We start from the raw sequence: 23,921 nt of genomic DNA, 5'->3' as shown, positions 1-23,921 counted from the left end.
GAATTAGACCAGAATGACGTTGGTCAATTTGACAGATACTGGGCACAAAAGCAACATAGATGGATTAGTTGCAAAATGTGAAAGAATGAGGATTCCAGGATGGCTCCTAGGTATTCACCACAGAAAATCAGCAAATGGAATCATATTCAGAGGAGGAGAAACTGGGAAAGAATGAATTTGGGGAAGATAATTAAAGGATATGTCTTTAAAATGTAAACTTTGAGGTGCCTATTAGGTATCCATTTGTATTAGTCTGTTCTCACACTGCTAATAAAGACATACCCAAGACTGGGTAATTTATAAAGGAAAGAAGTTTAATAGTCTTACAGGTCCACATGGCTGAGGAAGCCTCACAATCATGGTGAAGACGAACGAAGAGCAAAGGGACATGTTACACGGCAGCAGGCAACAGACAGCTTGTGCAGGGGAACTCCTTATATAAAACCATCAGATCTCATGAGACTTATTCACTATCATGAGAACAGCATGGGAAAGACCCACTCCCATGATTCAATTACCTCTCACTGGGTCCTTCCCACAACGTGGGAATTATGGGAGCTACAATTCAAGGATTAGATTTGGGTGGGGACACAGCCAAACCATATCACCATTTAAATGGAACTAAGGTACATGACTCTGAAGACGAGAGAAATTTAGGCTACAGAGACATATTTTATAAAATTACTTCCAGGGTGACATATAAAACCACTGACCAACTGAGACTATTTAGAAAGTAAATGTATATATTGAAGTCAGATGATGGAGCATTATCAAAATTCAGCCTGTTAAGGATGGAAAGAGAACCTACCAAGTAAGATTGGGAATAAGAAATAGAAAGTTAAAGAGAAAAGCAAACTGTGGTGTTTTGGAGGCCGACTGAAAAGTATTACAAAAATGTGGGAGTGGCCAAATTTTTCAAATGCTGCTGTGAGATCAAGTAGGATGAAGACCAAGAATTTGCCACTTCTAGAAGGATCTCTTTATAGAATAAGCTATCCCAGTTTTCCCTTCTGCTTCAAGGGAAAACTAGGGATAAGCCTAGTAGCACAAAGGTATCCGTAATTCCTTACTCATCTTTTCTTTCCCAATTTATTCACCTGTTTGGCTCTCTTTTCTGAAGAATAATGGTGCTAAATACATACACCCCCCCGATACCAAGAGAGAGACAGAGAGAGAGAGAGAGAGAGAGAGAGAGAGAGAGAGAGAGACAGAGAAAGAGACAGAGAGACAGAGACAGAGAAAGAGAAACAGAGAGACAGAGACAGAGACAGAGAGACAGAGACAGAGAAAGAGAGACAGAGAGACAGAGACAGAAGTCAGTTTTGCATTGTTTGTAAGTTACATGAAAATTTACTAGCAAAAGCTCAAAAGAGTAGAAGTTAGTACTCTGTCTAGGGGGCTGAGACAAATTTGCCATATGTTAGAGATATCTGGAATGTATATCTTATATCATGATATAACTGTGCTCTTCACAAAGTAACTCATTTTGTTAACATTCTGTTAATTTCAATGGCATTTATTTTTCTGCTTATTTGTTAACTCTTTTCAAAGACAGGAGGTAGAAATTCATTCTAAAGACTTTGGGAGTACTCCCAGCTATAGCATTTAATTTACACACTAAAGTGCTTCATTTTGGACCAACATACTGATTTCAACCAACTTTCCCAAACCTTTTTTTTATTGTTGGCTTGTTTTGTTTTGTTTTCTACTACTTAAAAATTACCTTCCCAGGGTCTTATCTAAGCACTGATGGCCCCTATTTTATTAAGAGGATATCAACTACAGAGGCCTCAGCGAGAAACAGTTCATTTGTCTACAGGTAATTTTGTTTGGGATGAGGTTGAAAAGTCATGGGAAAAATGACTGTCATCTGCCTTCTGGGCCAGTCTCAATGATTCCAGAATGGCCATATTTACAACTTGTGAAAAAGCAGCTGCTCCAGACACATGGCAGATTTGGATAAAATGTTCCCAATGCTGAAGCCCACTGGTTTCGTGGCTCTGATATTTCAGTTTACATGCAGATCTCTCTTCTTTAGATTAGGGCAACACTAACCAAAGTTTAAACAATTATCTAAATAGATTAAATGAACCCAGGATTCACTTCAGAAATACTGCAAAGATTGGAGAAGAAAGAAATACAGAAATGGGAAAACAGGAAAATAAAAGTAATAAGAAAATTTGAGATTCCAGATACATAATGAAAGAAAAAATGTTCTTCCATTATATGCTTTTTAAAATATTTTTAATGAGCAGCTCAAGTCATGATAAGTTATAAAACCAGGATTACAACTCCTGAACATTATTATAAACAACATGTCAATATAGTAATCAACTTAAAACAACACAGACTTTGTTATTTCAAATAGGGTCTCAATAAAAATATTAAAAATTTCAAAATATCAAGAACATAGAGTGGTTAAAAATCCTATATCAATATAACCTCTCACGTTTGATAAATTCATCCAAAACAGGAGGTCAGAGGCATAGAAAGCACATATCCAGGAAAAGGGGGTTTGGGATGTTTTATTTATTCATAAGACTTTGGAGCAATTTATGGAGATAATAAGACCAATAACATAAGGAGAAAAAATAACAGAAATTGGTAGTTGTAGTGAGAGAAGAGAAGATACACCATCCTCATCTGAAAAGGCAAGTGTCAAGGAACACTTTATACTTGAACAAAAAAAGGGTTGTAAGTAAAATGCAGTTTAATACTACCTACTCAACGGATTTAAGTAATACATAACTACATCTTGAGGAAGGGGAAAGGAATCGATATCAGAGTGGCAATAAGGGAGCTAGTAAATCTTCATGTTTCCAGGATCATGGTATTTAAAGTTGATAAGTCAGAAACAGCACTATAATTTAATTTTTTGATAGGGAAGTAAATACTAGGAGCAGGTCTATCAAAAAATAAAAACTTGAAGATTTTAAAGTAGCTCCTTCTGAGTAAAGAATAGTAAAGTAGGCCTATACTCCCAACACTTTGAAAGGCCGAGGTGGGCAGATCATGAGGTGAGGGGATCGAGACCATCCTGGCTAACACAGTGAAACCCTGGTCTCTACTAAAAATCAAAAAATTATCTGGGTGTGGTGGTAGGTGCCTGTTGTCCGAGCTACTTGGGAGTCTGAGGCAGGAGAATAGCTTGAACCTGGGAGGCAGAGGTTGCAGTGAGCGGAGATTGCACCATTGCACTCCAGCCTGGGTGACAGAGCGAGACTCCATTTAAAAAAAAAAGGAACAGTAAAGTATAGAGAACTGGGCTCAAGATGATTGCTTTCATTTCTTTTCAGTACTTTCTTAGCCATGCAGCATGTGTTTTGTCAACGAAGATGAAAATATATACACCTGTCAATCTGTATCTCTGTCTACAGAGACAGGTTTGCCTAGACAGAGAAATAAGATGGATGACTGGATTTCTACCATTAGGTAATTGCCAGGAGACAACTGAAAAAAAAAAAAAAAAAAAAAAAAGAGAGAGAACACTTAAGGAATTTTAAAGTAGCTCCCACTGAGTGAAAGGACAGAGGTGCATTCAGTTATCCTCACGAACCCTATAGGGAAGGCCACCTGTCTTCTCAAATGGAAGCTCTGCATCCAGAAAATACAAAGAAAAAAGTCATCCTGAAAGCTACTTATTTGTATTTACATATTTCCTCCTCTACTAATCTATCTGAATGCCAAGAAACTGTACCCTGTTCAGTTATGATGTATTTTATTTCATATAGCAAAACATTACTTGGAGCTCAAGGAGTTAATGCATGTCTTTCTCAGGTTGAAATGCTTTCTTAGCTGCACAGTGTTTATTCTTGGCAGTTGTAGTCTCCAAATGAGACACGGTTACTTTGTAATCTCTTTGTGCTCTTGTATATGTGTAGGGTCTTGTTGAGGAGGGCAACTTACCAAGCTCAGGGAAAGAAATTATAAATCAGGAGGTCAGTCAGGTACATACTATTATTTCGCCTTTAACATTATTATGTTTCCATACAATATTTCAATGGATCTATTTTTGCATAATAATTTATCAAGAATTACCAAAACTCTAACGAGCTCAGAGAACTTTGGTTCCAATGAAATGAAACCTTTATCACAAATTGGTTGAGCCCATGACTGCAACTTATTCAATTGTACATAAGTCAAGTTGTATTTTTACTGCATAGGAATAAGTTCCCAGGGAAAGAAAACTCTTTTTAAAACTTTGAGGCATTAAGCCTTAAATGGTAGAATATTGGTAAAATAAAAATGAACTGGGCCAAATCTCGGGTAACTTGGAATCGAGCCATCATTCCACAAGAAACAACTTATGTGACACTGGGAAAAATTTCTAACCTTACTTAGTTTTAGTTTACAAATGCCAAAATGAGAGATAGGTCTAAATAAAGCCTTTCTAAAAACCTCCTGTAATTCTAAAATCATATGAATTTGGAATATTGACAGTTTTTAGTGACTACTGCCATGTAAAGTATATTCTTTTTTTCTTTCCTAGAAATCCTCCTCTTGCTGGAAATATTCATGAATTGCCCATCATTGGAAATACAGAAAGAACACATTTTTCTCTCTAATGATTTTGGTCAAATGTTTAGCCCATGTACTTGCTAAATACCAGTCAGGATCCCACTTAATCTTCAGAGAACCAGGCATGTGTTAGGCATTGTATTTCCTTTTCTATAGATTGGAGTAATGAAACTCAGAGGAATAAACCATTTTCCCAAGATCACACAGCAGATACCAGGTGTGAAGATGCAAAGACTGAATTCTGGTGTGTCTTATTCCAGAACACTGTTCTCAAACATTTTTTAAAAAACTACTTAACATAATTAAAACTGCATTTCACACAGGTAAATATAATCCTATATCACCTAAAGCAAACAAGTTCTTTCCTACATACTATGCAACGCACACTGCCAAACTAAGAATACAAGAGAATGGAAATATTTTCTTTGCTCTACCTTTAGGTCCAGAAAGAATCAGTGACCCAAAGCAATGACTAGTCCTGCACATGCTTACCTTATGAATCAGAAACAATGACAGGAGATTACTAAATACCAATTCTTTGCTTGCAAGAGAACACAATGAACAATAGTTGGAAAAGTTAATCAGACAGGGAAATGGGGTACATTTTTGAGATCTCTTATAAAAGTTCGAACACCGATGCCCTGGTATGGGAATCATAAAATATGCAGTTGAAAAGAAGTACAAAAGCATAGTACTTTAACTATACTTTAATCTTTAAACTTGCACTTAAAAAATATCTTAAGTAGATTTCATGCTAGAATGCATTGTTGGAGTAGCACTATTAGATGCTGTAAAGAACCTTAAATTCCACTGAGTATTACTGAAAAGGGGTAAGAAACTTATAACTAGGACTTGCTTCTCACACACATTCCCAAAGCTATAGAAACTCTGTCTCACCCGAAGTTTCAAGATTAAAGGAAACTTAGGTCTCCAGGAACACTCAATTTGTTGTCACAATGAAAGCTGAGTAGAGATCACTCAGTCACTTCCTGTAAAACAGTCAATCAGGTCAAGATGAACCACTGGTCTAGGATCACTACTGGAAACATAAATCAACTAACTGTCAATATTAGAAACAGGCTGATTTAATGTAAAGAAGAAAACAGAAAATTGCTAAAAGATGGGGACTACAGAATAGTCAACAGAAAAAGAGGGGGAAAAAAATCTTCCCCTCCCCCAAAAATCTAGAAGGATATCTTATTCTGATATATTTATGAATTTCATCTCATGTATTAATGTGCATTAAAGTTAGCTTGATACAGTAAATTGAAATAAAAAATTTCTCTTTTAAGTCAATAAACAAAAATATTAGAGGGAAATGCTGCTGAAGAGTAGAAAAATAAGACAAACTTCTTAGTGTTCCTAAAATTTGTCTCATAGGGAAGTGAACTTGTTCTTGAGAGAAGATGGATGTTTCTGGTATTTGTAAACTGATTTATGATACTGCAAACAATAACAGAAAACATTCTTAATGAATTAGGTGGGTAAACCTGGCAGAAGACTGTAACCCTTCAAAGTATTTATAAGAAAAAATGTAGGCTGAGTTTTTAATCCAGTTATAATTATGCAGTTTTAGAGATAAGGTTGCTTCTAAAGAAATAAAAATATATAAAGAACTGATCCTAAACAATTAAATAAAATTGGCTCACTTGCAGGCTCTTATGGCATCTTCTCTAGAGTAGGTTTACTATACAGTTAAACCTACTATCACTCTTTTCATCAAGAGGTTGAGAAAAAAATTAAAAAGGTCAAGAGAAATCTGAAATAACCTGGATGTGATGATTAATTCTGGGTGTTGACTTGTCTTGATTAAGGATTACAGAAACCCGTGGGGTGTGTTGTGAGGTTGCTTTCAGAGGAGATTAGCATGTGAGTCTAAGTGGCTTAAGTGGGGAACATTCACCTTCTCAGTGCGGACAGGCACCATCCAATGTGCTGAGGATCAAAAACAGAGAAAAGGTGAATGTGTGGATCTATCTACTGGAACTGGGATACAGTCTTCTGTCCTAAGACAACAGTTTCAGACTCCTGGTCTTTGTACTTTTGCAGCTTCCCGGGTTCTGAGGCCATTGGCCTTGGAGTGAGAGTTGTATCGACAGCTTCCCTAGTTCTGTGGCCTTTGGACTTGGACTGAGAACCATGCTGCCAGCCTCCCAAGGTCTCCAGATTGCAGAAGGCCTGTTGCAGGACTTAGCCTCCATAACTGTGTGAGCCAATCGCCCAGTAAGTGCCCTCTCACATATCTATCAATATATCACCTACATCTTCTATATCTATATCTATATCTATATTTATATCTATATCTATATCATCTGTATCTATGTCTTCTATTGATTCTGTGACTCTGGAGAACACTGAGTAATAAACTGAGGTATTAGAATATGTAAATGTTTGTGCATACACACAAATATACAAACTTGTTCAAACTTTTTAAATCAAATGATACATATTTCAAATGGAATAAAAATGTCTAAATTGACATCTCTTTAGTGAGATCTTACAAGAACAATGAGCAAAATGTGAGAATATTATTTTTCCTGTCATTTAACATATCCATCAAATGAAAAAAAGTTGCCCAGCTCTAACTTTTAACTTATCGATCGAATCCACCCAGCAGATTTGCCTAACCCATCTGATGTGGTGGATTCCTTTGCTAAAATTGGACCAATATAATGCCTTTTGTATTCATACATGAAACAAATATTTTAAAGGCATACTTAATTGTGGACTATAATACACTACTGTCTACTACTCCATCAATATATACATTGTTTTCTAAGGTCTGGAACAACAACAGTGGTACAAAACGTCTAAGAAAGTACAAATCAGGATGAAGAATGTAAGTTAGTATGTTTATTTCTCCAAGGTATCAAGATATCATTTAAAAAAGAAAAAATCAAAATACTAAATGAGTGTTTTCAAATATCAAATAAGATAACCTAGTAAATTATTTTGTGAGCCTTCAATTATATATGCATTTTTAATTAAAAGAAATCTTATATTATTTGTTATACATTTCAGGTGCCTTTCGTGATAGTAGATTCTATATTTACTAGTCTTCATCCTTGCCCTGTGATTCCAAGAAAAAGGAGGCAGTAGGAAGGAGGAGGAAAGGGAAGAAAAAACATTCTAAAATGAAATATGGCAATGATTTATGTGGTGGGAAAAACGAGTCTGTTCTACATTTTTAATTTCCTATTTCTACATATGCCACTACATCAGAGCTTCCCATAATTGTTTGAACAATCTCGCAGTAGACTAAATAATTCAAATATATTGTTACGTTCATAACTATTGTTTATAAAACTTCTCCAAATTCACAATTTATAAAATACGTTTCACAACTATGCTTTTAGTTAACGAATATACTAGAAGCTGTGAAAATGAGTTTCTTTCAGGTTATCAGTCTTGCTCAGTACTTATTTGTTGCCTAAAAGGGTTTTGACTGTCACTTTCATTTATCTGCACCCTATAAAGAAGACAAATAAACATATATAATATCTCAACATTTCAATGTTTCCCTCAAATTACTTTTAGTGTGACTTTATTTCTTTAGGGACTTTTTTTCCCCCACTATGAAATAGTGGAGGCTGGCCATTTAACACTAATAGAAATTCTAAGCTTTTAAAATTCTCATACTCCACAAAAGTTCTATTGATAGTCAGAAAACTGCTTCTTATTTTAACTTTACCAGTTTCTAATTGTGTGATCTTGGGCATACTGTTGAACTTGGCCTTTGCTCTCTGGAACATAGTTTCTATAGTCATAGAAATTCTAGAACATATAATTTTAAGTGCTTTTCATTAAAAAATGTTCTGACTTATAAATTATAGTGCTTCATGCTCTCAAGCAAGAATCCATCCATTTCAACTTTTTGTCATTATGACAGGACTTAAAATCCACATTGTGAACATAGTGGTCATAATGGTGGAATTAATTCCTAAGAAAGTACTGAAGGTGCTGGCTAATCTAATTGGCCAGAACACAGTTTACTAAGCCTTTCACACATTTACAATATGAGTTTAAATGTGTTTTTGTCATTCTGTTTAACAAGGGACTTATTTCAGTATCATACAAATTATAAAATCTAAAACGATTGGTTTACTTATCAAACCGCAGTGAAATCAAGTAACTACCACATTGCTGATTATGGAATTACTTTACTTAGAATAAGAAAGTGCCATACCAATATTAATACCTATGTTTTGATAATGAATAAAATTTTAAATACAGATAACCAGGTACCATCAACTAAAAAGTCAGTGTACTTTGACTGAACAACATGAAGTTCAATGAACAGTTGTAAACCATTGAAATGAATAACCACACTTCAGCTCTGAATGGATTATAACATGTTAGAAATGTGCTGATCACAATTACAGTTAAGGAAGGAAAGGATCCCTGGCTGGAACATCTCACTGAGCTTCCACTGTCTCACTGAAACTGTCTACAGGTCATTAAAATCCCAGGTGGAATAAGAAAGAAGGAACAGTGAGTGATAGGTCTGTTAAATCCATCGAAACGAACTATGCCTGACTCATTTAGATAAAATGGGAGAAATGTGGTTGGCAAAGCAGTGAAAACATGATTAATAAAAGAGTGAAATAATTTTGACACATTTGCTTCCTGTCATTTATGATATTTACACTTAATAAAATATGTTGGATCTCAAGATATAACTTTAAGAGAATCATGAATTTCTCTCCAGATCAGCATAGTGCAAAGCTAACAGTTGCCTCCAGATGGATGATGTTACACGGGTTGGATTCACAGTTACATGAATCAGATTCCTTGATAGTCATAGTAAGTGAGTATTGAGCATTTACTATGTGCCCTGACATTATGCTAAGGCTCTTTATCCATGATTTCCTTTAATCCTCAGCAAATTGCATATGAAATAAGTGCTGTTCAGAAAGTAAAGTGTCAGAAGGGAAACAAAGCTGAACTTTTGTCAAAGTTTATGACACCAGCAAGTGGTGGAAACAAGACATCACTGGAAACGTTTTTTCTTTTTGTTACCAATACAGCTGTTTCCTTCTGTATTGACGCCCCTTATCATTGCAAATTTCCATATAATAAAAACATGGAGGTCCTACAGCCTTCAGCCTTGTTTCCTCCAAGCAAAGCCACAGGTAAATTGACTTGAACACCGAATTATTGAATTATCCACCCTATGCTCCACCTTTATCACACATGGCTCTCGGGTATACAATAAAAAAGTTCCCTCTGGCACTCCTTCTCTTAACTGAAAACCTAGGTACCTTTCTGCTTCGGTTCCCTGCCCCTACACAGTTAAGAACACTTAGAGACACATTTTAACATTAACATGGAGAGAAAATGAAACCTTCATCAACAATAATTTCTTCTCAGTATAAGATGAAAATAACTGTTAGCTTGCTTAGATTGAATCTCCCTGACACAGTAGGGCCTGTGACTAACAGACACCGTTTGCAAGATTCACATGGCAGTAATTTTTATTTTGGAGGTCATTTCAGTTAGGTATTTAAGGATAAGAAACAGAATATATATAGTTTTAAATTATAAGTATATTGAAATTATGATTTCTGACCTGGATCTGTTGCTGGAGCAAATTGATTTTGTGTTGTTGCTGCAGAAGCTGCTGCTGTTGTCTTGCAATCTGTGGAGAAATTGCACATGAGAAATTTACAAGTATATTGTAGTCCCAGAGGGAAGTTACTAATGTTCTGTTTCTCAAAGTTTGATTTGACATTGATCAAGATGATGAAAGTAGATGTGTCTGTGCTCCTAAATTATTAGCAATCCATATTAAGTAAGATCAAGGAAGATATTTAGTCTTTAGAAACAGTTATGTTTCTTTTGGCTAAGATACTATGACAGTGATCAACCCCAGAAAGAAATGTCTGGTTTTCAAACATCCCTCTTGTTAGTGATACCTTAAGAAGGTACTGCTTCTGACATTTTCAGCCCTTTTCTATAAGTGTTTCACAAATGGGGAGGGGTAGGTTTAAGACTGAGGAGTTCAGAGTAGCACAAAGTATCACAAGACACTGGATTTATCAGTAAAGTTTTTGGTATATTTTTTGTTTTTAGATAAATAATTTTCCATTACTCCTTCTCACAAACTCCTAACTACCAACTCAACACATACCATTGTAGTTTCTGCTTCCATTTCTCTGCCAAAATGATTCTTAAGAAGGTTGCCAATCACATCCATTATTTAAAAATTCTGAAGCATTTTTCAGCTCTTGCCTTTTGATCTCTCATCAGAATTCAACACTCAAATGCTTTCCCTTGATCATGAACTTTCTCTGTTGGCTTCTGTGACATCATACTTTTCTGGTTTCATTTCTACCTCTCATGTCTTTTCCTTCTTAGTCACCTTTAATGGCTCTTCCAGCCACTAAATGTTATAATTCTCTCAAGTTTAGATTTTGTTCTTTTCCTTCGTACTTACTTGCATATGTAAGCCAAGTGCTTCTAAATTTGTTTCTCTAGCCTAGATCTTTGTTTTAATCATCAGATCCACTTATTGAGAGACTTATTCAAAGGTACCTCAAGTTCAACAGGCCTAAAACTAAATTTGAGATTTAGCCTTCCATATAGTCATCTTAAATATTTCCTAAATTAGGGAACAGTACAATGGCTTCCTATTCCCACTGTTATTTGCACTTATAATGCCCTCGACATTTACTTAATATTATGCCCATGCTATAACTTTGTATTTGTTTATTTATTTGTTATTCACATCTTTCTGTCTCCTAAGGAGAAGTCTATAAATTCAGTGATGGTAAAAGCCATGTAAATTTTATTCACTATTCACAGGAAGTCCGTTATAAAGGAATGCTGAATGGATATCTGATAAGAATGCATTAATAGATGATATGAAAATTGTAAACATTTCATCACATGGGATAGGATGTAACTTCTAACATCTTGAAACTTATCACTCTCTTATAAGTAAGTTCTAGATCTCATTCTCATCAAGTAATAATTGCCATTATTTTCATTTAAAAATATCTTAGCCTCTCTATCGAAAAGTAAAAAATACAGGAAAAAATTGATACATCACCATGAATAAAAGTAAAGAACCCATGTGATGAGGATGAGTCTACATGGTTATACAAAAAAAATTTTATCTCCTTTATGGATGTTGGTATAATTATAATTATTTTAATACTTAAATTTTATCTTGGGAATATGGTAAAAAAGGTTTTTTTCCTTCTTTTTTTTTGAGATATAGTTTTACTCTTGTTGCCCAGGCTGGAGTACAATGGTGTGGCCTACGCCCACTGCAACCTCCTCCTCCCAGGTTCAAGTGATCCTCCTGCCTCGGCCTCCTGAATAACTGGGATTACAGGTGCCCACCACCATGCCCAGCTAATATTTTTGTATTTTACTAGAGACAGAGTTTCACCATGTTGGCCAGGCTGGTCTTGAACTCCTGACTTCAGGTAACCCACTCACCTCAGCCTCCCAAAGTGCTGAGATTACAGGCATGAGCCACCATGCCTGACTCCAATTTTTTTTTTCCTGAAGAAAGTGATAAAGGAGGCAGTAGAAGAAGGAAGATCATATTTTCCATTAAGTCTCATTCCTTCCTCCCACATGTCAATATTTCAAATGCCATTTAAATACTTTTAACAAAACTTTCAGAATACTCCATAACCTGACTACTTCAACCTCCTGTGCACTTTCTTCTGTTCACTGTGCCTTTGTCTAGACTGTTGTAATGGCCTCCATATGCTCTTTGTGCTTTTGCTCCTGCTCCCTAAGTCTTCTTAGACCAGCATCCTGAGAGTACTTCTTAAAATATAAGTCCACTTTGGGCATCCAAGGCAGGTGGATCAAAAGGTCAGGAGTTCAAGACCAGCTTGGCCAACATAGTGAGACCAAAAAATTAGCCAGGCATGGTGGCAGGTGCCTATAGTCCCAGCTATTCAGGAGGCTGAGGCAGGAGAATCACTTGAACCTGGGAGGAGGAGGTTGCAGTGAGCATAGATCACACCACTGCACTCCAGCCCAGGTGACAGTAAGAGATTCTGTCTCAAAAAAAGAAAAAATAAAATATATGTATATACACATATATATGTATGTATGTGTGTGTGTGTGTGTGTGTGTGTGTGTGTGTGTGTGATGTTATGCTATTCACCTTTCCAAAACTCTTCTCTAACTCAGCAAAAAGGCCGGTGTGCATATAATGCCTTCAAGGCCCTATATGATTTGGCCTCCTTTTACCTCTCTGATTTCATCTCAACCCCCATTCCCCTTGTCATCCCACACCTGCCACATTGCATTCCTAACTGCCTCTTTTACATACCAAGCATGTTCCTTGAAGGATATTCCTGCTTCTGGGCCTTTGCATTTACTTTTTCCTCTGCCTGAAATACTCTGCCTAGATAGCCCCATGGCTCACTCCCATACATCCTACAGGTTTCTACTCAAATGTTCTTAGTCAGTAATGTCTTCCCTGAGCACCCATTTTAAAAGAACATATACCCACAGATAATACCCTCATCCCCAATGCCCCGCTTAATTTTTCAACACAGTACTTATCAATATATAGTTTAACAGTTTATTTATTGTCTACCCCTCTCAGCTGGATTTCAATACACAAGGAGTTTTTGTCTGTTTTATTCCCCATTCTATTCCCACTAACTAGAACAAAACCTGGCATCAAATTGGTGGTCAATGAATATTTGTCTAATAGATGAATGTGGGCTGGAGCTCAGAATCTGGGGGAAAGGCTCATCAGTAAACAGGTCCTCTGGCATTTGTAACAGCTATACCAGGAGTATTAGAATGCACAGAATGGGAACATTTGACACTCAGTAGGGAGTGCTGGAAGGAGTATCAGAAAAAGGCTTTAGAGGAGAAGATGCACCTGCCCTGACCCTTAAAGAATAAGTACTAAATGCCCTTCATAGAAGAATATGCTACCGCAGAGTGGTAACTGTGCATACCTGCTATGTATGGTGGGGAAGCACTGGGAGAGCTGAATGGGCTCTAGATACATGACCTGTGGCTATCACCAGGGATCTTCTCCCAGGCTGTGGAGGCAGCACCACAGGACATCTCTCCGACACAGGAGAGAAATTCTTGAAGAACTTAGGGGTTTGTAAAGTTCCAAGCAAAATGTCAGAGGTCTTGGGAAACTATTAGAATCAAAGGATTCTAGAATCCTTTCATGATATTCGGAGGTGGGCCAAAATGTAAAAGAGAAAAGAAAGAAACTTACTCTCCATCAGTCATTGCTTAGATCTTTCAGGACATGTGTGTCCTCAGACCCACCAAAGCAAATAGAGATTATCTACAAAAAATAGCCCCAGCCAAGCTATATATTCGGAGACTCCTAGGATTCTCCAGAATTCAGTTGACTGAAAGATTCAGAGTTAAGGACAAGGAAAGAGCGGTATTGTTTTATACTGTTATTGGCAAGCATTCCGAACTCTTCTATCATAGGGGTAAAGCAAGAGGCATATGGGACATATCCAAAAACAAGCCAACAATATATTTAATGAAAGTGATGAGGCACTTCATTAAAAATAATACTAACAACTTTTAATCAGAGATAAACCATAAACCACCAAGCAGAGAAGAGTAAAAGGAAAATAAGGGGATGGAAAAAAGGAGCTCGTCAAACATAAACTGAGTATTTCTTCATGTCATTTACCCTGCTAGCTTGTACTTGGAAAGATGTTTAGAAGGTTTTGCTGGGATATGTAGACATGCAAATATTAAACCATGGCCATCCTCCACTTGGGATGGTCAGTGGAATATGTCTAGAACATGGACCAGGAAAAGAACTTAGCCATGAAAATGAGAGCCATACTTCTACACAAACTGATACTATGACACCTCCCCTCTATCTTACCTTCCATTTACTACCAATTTCTTTAATAGTTCATAGGCATTGCCTCCATTTTCCTACTACACATTTTCCAGTTCTCATTATCTGATTTTAGCTACTAAAACGCCATAGAATCCTCACTCTTCAAGGCCGACAATGAAAATCTAAATGACAAATCTTGTTTCAATTTGATTATTAGAATGACTATTTTTCTGTAGCATTTAATACTGCTCCCTATTATCTCTTAAAATCTCCATTTTGTTTCCTATAACATTGCACTCCTGGCCCCAATTCCATATATGTTTCTTTCTGCATATGTTCATATTCCTTTCTCTGCCAGCTATATATGCCAGTATCTCTCAAAGACCTACCTTTAGTTCCTTTCTGCTTTCCTGTAATATTAGAATTGTAATTTAAGGCCTATAAGCCTGCCACACCTCTGCATAAAACACTCCTGTCCCTGATATTAACATGGCTGCCTCTTATATATAGATCTGAGCTTAACTGCCAAAGCTTCAGAAAGATCCAGCTGCCCGATCTAAGGAGCCAATGCTCCTTGTCATAGCAATCAACATCTATCTTATCACTCTGTTAATATTTTTTCAAATTATTTATCACTATATAATATCATCTTGTTAATTTGTCTGTTCCTTTATCTGTCTCTCTCTTTCCACTAAAATTTAGGGGCTTTGTCTCTCTGGTTAACTGAGACAGCCTCAACAATTAGTTAGTACAGTGCCTGGCACATAGGAAGCCCTAGATTACTATTTGTCAAATGAATGAATGAATGTTATCTCCTCCAGCAATTTAAAGCACCATTTCTCTGTAAATAACCTAAGATGCAACTGAGCTCTCTTCCAAAGTATATTTCTAGCTGTCTCTCACATACCTCCAACTGGACAACCTGACAGCATCTTTAATTCAACATCATAAAACCACTTTCTTTTCCAAACTTCTCCTGACTGCCTCTGTTTCTAGTGACGGTATTCTCAATCTCCCCATTATTAGGCTCAACAGTTTTCCTTTTCCTTTTGCCTACTCAAAGAATTCTTCTAACCATAACTCATCGACCTGTTTATTCCTCTTTTCTCTTTGTCCATGGTTACCCTGACTAATTTAGATTCTCACCCTTTTTAATTTAAAGTATTATAATAGCCTTGTAACTGAGCTTCCTGCCCCCAACTGGAAACTTGCTTTACTTGTTGAAGCCTACCAGTTCTTCAAAGCACATCTCAAATGTCAGCTGTCTAATGAATTCATTAAAAATGTTTCTTGTTGAAAATGTTCTCTTGACTCTCCATGGTTCTTTTTTGGTATTTTTCTCATGATTTATCAGAATTTACCTTGATTATAATTACTTCTAGGCTACTTACCACCAAAGTAGTTAATAAGCATCTTAAAATATGGGTTTTATCTGTGAGTAGGTTGATTTTTTTTTTTCCTTTTAATTTATTTAACTAGGGAGGTGGAAGGGACTCTTATTCATTGTTGTGTACCCAGTACAATGACCTGTAAGTAGCAGGCAAGGCAATGTCTGAATAATTTGATTGCATTGCTAGTTCTTACTCACCTGTTCTTGCTGCTGCTTGGCAAGCTCCATTTGCTGACGCTGTTTCTCAATCTGAGAGGCAGCTAGTTTCTTCTGCTCATCGTGGGCAGCCAAGAGCTGCTCTCGCAGACTGGTCAGCTGGTTGATCATACCCATGAGTTGCCTTTCTTTCTCAGCTAAGCTCTCGGGAGTCCCTAAAAATAATATGGCAATAAAACAGACAAGATAAATGAGAAAAAGTGATTATTTCAATGAAAACGACTCTGTCGTATGCAGAGCTAGTCCAAATATAAAGTTCAATAAACACAAAAACATTACCTACCTTCTTTTAGATTTTCAATCAACAGTAAAAAGTGATGGCAATTTACTGATTACAAAGTACCACAATGAACCTGGCTCTCTGGCACAATAGACAGAACACTGGACTTCTAACAAAGTACCAGAATGAGCAAACATTTTGAATGTTTTTACATTTATGACTAGTAATAATCTATAGTTTTTTTAAAAATTTTATTTTATAAGTAAATTTTTAAAATGTTGGCTGAGCATCTACTGTTTTTAATGTTCTATGCTAGGGCCTGCTGGAAATAAAACAATGTCCAAAGTACAGTTCTTGGCCTTAAATATAATAGTTTTTCATCTAATTAAAGAAGCAAGACAAAGATATAAAAAATTAATAGCTATAGTTATTAAGAGGTCAGTGCATTAGTATTAGTGATATTATTCTCCCTTTCTTAAAAAAAAAAGAAACGTAAGGATTCAGAACTAAGGAATTCTATGTTACAAGACAGCAAATATCTATTTAGCCAATCAAGTTTTAGACTGTATTCCCCATATGCCAATTCAGAGTCGATCTTCGAAAATAAAATATAGTTAACTGAGCAAATATTCAAGTTTGAGAACAAAATATACCAATTATGAGACAATGTGGTTAGCAAATTGGAATCATACTATCATCGTGTAAGCTTATGCATAAATCCAAGATTTGGAGAAGTCGTGGTAATCATTTAATATTATATTCAATTTATTTAAAACATGCCAATGAATCTTATTAAGTTAAAATTTGTAAAAAAAAATTTGCATTTAATATAAGGGAAATGTGTGCTGTTCACTGAAACAGAGACAGTATCACTTTTAATTGTTCTTTTAAAACTCACAATATAGACAAAGCCCCTATGATAAAGTACCACCAGTAGGAGAGAACACCCTCTTTAATTACAATTCTCACTTCAAACAAAAGACACTAAACACTATTTTACTCCTGCATTTGCCACCTGTATACATAATTAGATAGAAGGAATCATTATAACTTAGTCACCCTTCTTAACCCCAGTGCATTTCTCCTACCAACTTAGGCTAAAAGAGTTTGTCCTATTTTAGGAAGTTGCAGTTATAGTGAGTAGCTTATAATTTTTATATACCCATTTGGAATAGAAATAAGGGTTCTAATGTATTTTACATATAGACTAGAGAACAAATATCCAGAAAAGAAAATGTGTGAATAAGGCAGTAACCATTTCTCATACCCTTTCTTATTAACAATGCCTATCCTTATTCAAGGCAGATGGTCTATAATGTGCTGCTAATAATTTATTATACCTCAGACAGTTGGATTCCATTAGAATGAATGAACATTAACTCCATGAATAATAGCCACATCACTATTATATCCTAATATTAAATAATATAAATATATCCTGGGAAGATTTTCTTAATGAAAATATTCATATGCTAGCAAGATAAACATCTTCCTACATTGTTAGTAGAGCAGTAAATTTCTACCACATTTCAAGAAATACACAGTAGGAATAGCAATACACATCATGTCTTAGAATGCACGTAACCTACAAAGGATAATTCTGCTTTTAGAAATCTAGCCCAAGCCTGGGTGCAGGGGCTTATGCCTGTAATTCCAATGTTTTGGGAGGTCCAGCAGAAGGATTGTTTGAGGCCAAGAGTTCAAGACCAGCCTGGAAAATACAGCAAGACTCTATCTCTACAAATTTTTTTTTTAATTAGTTGAGCATGGTGGTGCGCTCCTGTAATCCTAGCTACTGGAAGGCTGAGGTGGGAGGATCACTTGAACTCAGGAATTGTATTTCACCTCAACATGCGAAAGTATGACTTAAAAGCTTAAGCAAATCAGTGCATATTCAACACCTACAACTGGTCCTGCAGAACCCAATTAAGTCAGCTCTCTACAGAGGGGTTTCACATTCTACGAATACTATATTTTGGATCTATGTTTAGCTGGGAAAAAAAAACCAGATGTAAGTGGAACTGTGGAATTCTAACCTGTACGTTCAAGAGTCAACTATATATATTTGGTGATGAGAATTAACAAATATCATTTTGTTATTAAGTATGTGAAAGTTTAACAAAATTTTTGTGTTTTTACTTAGTCATAAAGATGTAAATAAGATTTATTTCAAACTTGAAACAAAATTTCTAATTTTATAGTCCACATTCATTTCAAGCTTTTTGAACCTTCAGCCCATCTTGTTGCATCTTAAGCATTTTCACATGACTTCCCAGACACAATTTCATTCCATTTCAACTCCTACTTAGCTAACCTTTTCTTCTCAACCTTTTTCACTGACTCCTCTTCTGCCACCCATAAATGCCCATATTCTTCCCAGTCTCATTGTTTACATTTTCTGGCCTTGAACTAACATGCTTTAACCTCTAAGCACTATATTTCAGCAATGCTTTGCATATTTTAACCTACTGAGTTCTAAAATACGTAGTCTCATAGTCAATGAAATAATATATGTGCCAACCCAAAGATTGTCCCCCAGCCCTAGTAACCTATATTTAGATGCAGAATAGGGTATCTCTGAGGGTGTATCTCAGTCATAAAATTCAACAAGCAGAGTAAAACTCACCATTTTCCTGTAATTTTAAAGCATTATCACCAATCAGCATTCTAAAATATTTAAGAACATCTTCAATTTCCTTAGCAACTACCCATCCCTCCAATGATCATATTAACCAATCACAGTAATTTTTTCTCAAAATAGGTTTGTTTTTCCTTTAATTTTAGTTAAAATTATATTTTTCAATATTATGTTCATATTAGTAAATAATGATGATGAAGGAATATAGTAAAAGATCTCCTTCCAACACTGTCCCTTCAAAAGTAACCACTATTATTACTCTTTGGTGTGTCTTATTCTTGTTACACTGACTTAAGCATATACAATAATATTTCTCTATTAGTTTGACAGGGCTGCCATAACAAAGTACCACAGACTGGGTGGTTTAAACGACAGAAATTGCCTTACAGTTCTGCATACTAGAACTCTAAGATTAAGTTGTTGGCAGGGTTGATCTGTTCCAGGACTCTTTCCTTGGCTTGTAGGTGTCTGTCTTCTGTGTTCACATTGTCTCTCAGCCTGTACATATCTGTGTCCAAATTTCCTCTTCTTATAAGGATATCAGTCATCTTGGATTAGGACCCACCTAATAAGCTCATTTTAATTTAATACCCTTTGTAAAGATCCTATCTTCAAATACGTTCCTATTCTTAGGTTCTAGGCATTAGGACTTCAGCATGTGAATTAGGGTTGGTAGACAGGGGGAAGGTGCATAGTTCAGCCCATAAGAATGCCTTTTACACAAATGACAACATAACATAAATACTGCTGTACTGACTTAAAAAGAGCTCTTGTTCTAGCCTCCCTTCTCTATCTTCACTGCCATTTTTGTCATCTTTTTTCATGAATTTCTGTAGCAAATTTTTAAAATAGAACTTTTAAAACAGAACTTCCTGTCACCAATTGATCTCTGTACAAATGTATCTTCTAAAACTGGTACCAAAATTGCCTTCCTAGATAACAAAGTGATGTCATGTCAAAGTCTAGTCCTGTCACTTCCCCTGTTTAAAGACCTCAATTGCTCCCCACTGGCTTCAGAAAAAATTGTCAAGTCATTATTATGAATTAATGAGGTCCTTCAAAATATTACCTAATCTTCCCACTTCCTCTGTGCATCCTAAATCTAGCCAAACTGAATGTTCTAACATTACCCCACCACTCCACCACTCTAAGCACTTGCACATGCCATCTTGAACGAGTGCCTTGCCTGGGCCAGTCTCTCCCTAAACATTCATTCTTCATGTTCCAGCTCACGCATCTTGTTTTTTGTGGCTCTTTTCCTGATTTCCACGTATAACAGTTGTTCTCTTCTTTGGGAATCTATACAGCATATGTGTAGATCTTTATTATAGTATTAATTTATTGCATTGTATTAACTTACGTTCACATTTTTCTCTCAAAGTCAGGAGAGATAGCTGCAATAGCAGCAACTATAAATGATGGACTTTTCTATTCTCATTACCTACTATAGGTAGCGGCAAGTAGCATATGCACTGAGTATAGAAATCATCTAATACTGTTTAATGAATGACATAAAGAATAAAGCCCCTACCCTTTAAGCCATTCTCAAATTTAAACATGCATAGGGATTCTAGTTTTGGCTTAAGAGAGTTGAGCCAAAAAAAAAAAAAATACACTTTTGTGAAAGAAATCTTCCTTATTTTTATGAAAGTACCAAACTGAGATGAGGAAGTCCATCCCATGGCTTCATCTCTAAATTATCACGTTCTTCACAGTCATCCCCAAGTGGTTAGAGAGGAGTTAATAAGTGGTCTGTGAGCAATGGAGAAAAGTAGCAAGAGTCATAAGATATCCGTGACATTAAAAAAGTGAAAATAATATGAACTAGATCCTTAGAATATTCCAGAGGTCTCCCAGCAAAAAGAGGAGCTACTCTTTATTCACCTAAATTCAGGTTTTTAAGAGTCATAACTAATACATATGTATGTCTATACAGTGTATAACCCTATGGAGACACAGTCATGTATATATGAACTTGTTCCATCTGAGTCAGAGAGCTAATGCCATGAGTTCACTTATGTGTGACTGATGGTAATTTATTTTCATGTTTCAGTTACTTGGATTCTTGTATGTTTTGCTAGTTCTAAGCTAGTTCTGTTCCAATCCCCTTAGAATGAGAGATTACTGAAGACACAAAATTATTGTTTCAGTCTTCCTCCTGCCAAAAAACTGCAGGCATGGCAGTCATTTATACTTCTGTATTCCATAGAAGCAGTACAGGTCAGATTCCTTAATATAATGAGACAAAGTCATGAAAGAAGAGAACCAGCTTCAGTCATCGCCAGCTCAGTAAAAGACATCATGATCTGATATGGTTTGACTGTGTCCCCACCCAAATATCATCTTGAATTTAGCTCCCACAATTCCCATGTGTTGTGAGAGGGACCTGCTGGGAGGTAATTTAATCATGGGAATGGGTCTTTCCCATGCTATTCTCATGATCGTGAATAAGTCTCAGTAGGTCTTTCCGTGCTATTCTCATGATAGTGAATAAGTCTCATGAGATCTGATGGTTTTATAAAGGGGAGTTTTCCTGTACTAGTTCTCTTCTCTTGTCTGCCACCTTGTGAGACATGCCTTTCACCTTCTGCCAGGATTGCAAGGCCTCCCCAGCCACGTGTAACTGTAAGTCCATTAGACTTTTTTCTTTTGTAAATTGCCAAGTCTCAGGTACATCTTTATCAGCAGTGTGAAAGTGGACTAATACGTAAACCATACATTGCTTAGTCAAAATCCAGGTGTTCATTTTTTGTCTACTTCATCTTCTATATATATAATTCATTGGAAATTGATCAACCCTAGACCATATTATAAATCAGTCTCTACATCTTTGTTTGCACTATTACTCCTTAACCCAGGTGACTATCATCTCCTGCCTTTACTACAATTGCTTTCTAGCCACTGTCTCTATATCTACTTGTTTCCTTACTAAAATTCATTCTCCAAACATACGTTGCTTAGAAAGAGAAATCAAGTCATGTCATATGTCTGTATAAAACTGTTTCGAAGCTTTACTCTGCACATTGAATAAAACGCAAACGTCTACCCTTACACAGCCCTGAATGGTGTGGCCCTTGCCTTCTTCCGTGGCATCATCTCTTCCCATTTCCTCTTTTACCAATATGCTTCTTTGAGTTCCTCTAATACCAATATGCAAATCTGCTCCCACCATAGGACCTGTGAATGTTAACTGTTACCCTCAGAAAACTCTTCCCCCAGATTCAGGTTTTTCAACCTCAGCACAGTTGACATTTAGGCCAGGCAATTTTCATGGGAAGTTGTCTTGCCTCCATCATCTAGATGCAGGTAGGACCCTCACCCCTAGTTATAATGCCCCCAGATGTCTCCAGATATTGCCAATTTCCCCTGGTGGAGCAAAATCATCCTCTTTAAATGACTAGCCTTTTTCTTTAATTCATTCAGCATATGTTCACAGGGCACCTCCCATGTGCCTCATACTGTGTTTAAGTGTTGAGGATACTGCAAGTACAAGCCAGAAAAGAATGTATGCCTTCAGATAGCTTAAATTTAAATGAAAGAGATAAAAAATAAATACAACCAAATCCATCCGAGGTAGTAACTGAAAGGCCAGCTCCCTGCCTCGGCTGACCACTGAAATTATAAGACCCATCACGGCCGGGCGCGGTGGCTCAAGGCTGTAATCCCAGCACTTTGGGAGGCCGAGGCGGGTGGATCACGAGGTCAAGAGATCAAGACCATCCTGGTCAACATGGTGAAACCCCGTCTCTACTAAAACTACAAAAAATTAGCTGGGCATGGTGGCACGTGCCTGTAGTCCCAGCTACTCAGGAGGCTGAGGCAGGAGAATTGCCTGAACCCAGGAGGCGGAGGTTGCGGTGAGCCGAGATCGGGCCATTGCACTTCAGCCTGGGTAACAAGAGCGAAACTCCGTCTCAAAAAAAAAAAAAAAAAAAAAAAAAGACCCATCACAGCTCACCTTCTATCATATCACCCAATTTTTATACTACAATAGTTAGCATTATATGTTAGATTCTTATTGATATTTATTTATTGTATCTCCCAGTAGAATATAAGCTTTATGATAATAGGATACTATTATAAATTGTTTTGTTCAACACTGTATTTCCAGCATCTACAGAATAATGCCTAACACCTGGTGGACACCTTTATACAGATATAGGACCACTTGTTGAATGAATAAAATAAATAAATAAACTTAAGAACAAAGAAAAGTCCTTGATTAGCTGATACTTTACAATTTTTTGCACAGGAATAACCCCAATCAGGATGCTTGAATTAAAGATGGTCTCAAAAACACTGAAATAATTTAAAAAAATACATGGAAATTGCTATTTTCCCAATATTGTTTTACTCCACCCAAATGAAATAAACAGCTTGAAATCAAATCATCAAAATCAAAGTGAACCATTGGAAACTATTGTCCAAATAAAGAACAAGTAAAAGTAAACTCACTTTAGAAAAGAATATCCCAGAAGTTTAGAGCTAAAAGTAAACTAATTACGTTTCTTCCCTCAACAAACTTACCAAAAATTTAATTCTTTGTTTCAAAGTGAAAATCTTTGCCAAGATGTTTTCTTTATTATTTGTGTTTTTAGACTTCCAGTGTTACAATTTGGATTAGACTTTACTTGGCTTAATTTTTTTAGATGAAAATGGTGCTTTCAACTGGTATTCCACTTAAAACATCTAAAAATCATTCATTGTGTTACCTTTTAATATTCTGCCTGACAAAGAACTAATATTAGGCTATAAGCTCTAGGAGGGCAGGAATCTGTCTACTAAATACTAATGGTATTTGCTACCATTATAGCTCCAGAGCTACCACATAGCAAAACAGATAACAGCCTTTGTTGAATAAACTGAAAATATAATAAATAAAAACTAAGTAATTCTAAATTTGTAACTAAAGTTTCTTTCAGCAGCACTCTTATCCAATAAGAGAGAAAAGGCAGACCTCCCCCCATCAAAAAGGCTGAATGAAAGTGGCACTATTACAGCTCAAAAAAGGAGTATTTGGTGTTAGGTTATCCTATGTGCAAACATCTATTAATTGGTCCTTGACATTAAGAAAGAATTTAATCAGACCTTGATAAAATTTAGCTATATATTCTTCACTGCAATACAG

At 36.2% G+C, this 23,921-nt stretch overlaps 1 protein-coding gene across 17 annotated transcripts in view; it reads right to left on the bottom strand.

Annotated features, from left to right (window-relative positions):
- The window catches only part of SOX5 (SRY-box transcription factor 5), a 1,011,218-nt gene that overhangs the window by 188,133 nt on the left and 799,164 nt on the right, over positions 1-23,921 (bottom strand). For all 17 annotated transcript variants that reach the window (XM_032284295.1, XM_032284302.1, XM_032284196.1 and 14 more), the window contains 2 exons: positions 15,918-16,090; positions 10,088-10,156 (listed from right to left, as the gene is read on the bottom strand). In XM_032284295.1, coding sequence (XP_032140186.1) covers positions 10,088-10,156; positions 15,918-16,090 — 242 coding nt within the window. The remainder of the gene's footprint in view (positions 1-10,087; positions 10,157-15,917; positions 16,091-23,921) is intronic.

The sequence above is a fragment of the Sapajus apella genome, unplaced genomic scaffold, assembly GCF_009761245.1.
Source record: "Sapajus apella isolate SASKATOON/1434 unplaced genomic scaffold, GSC_monkey_1.0 scaffold2, whole genome shotgun sequence".
NCBI lineage: Eukaryota > Metazoa > Chordata > Mammalia > Primates > Cebidae > Sapajus > Sapajus apella.
This window is presented reverse-complemented; position numbering and strand designations above follow the sequence as displayed.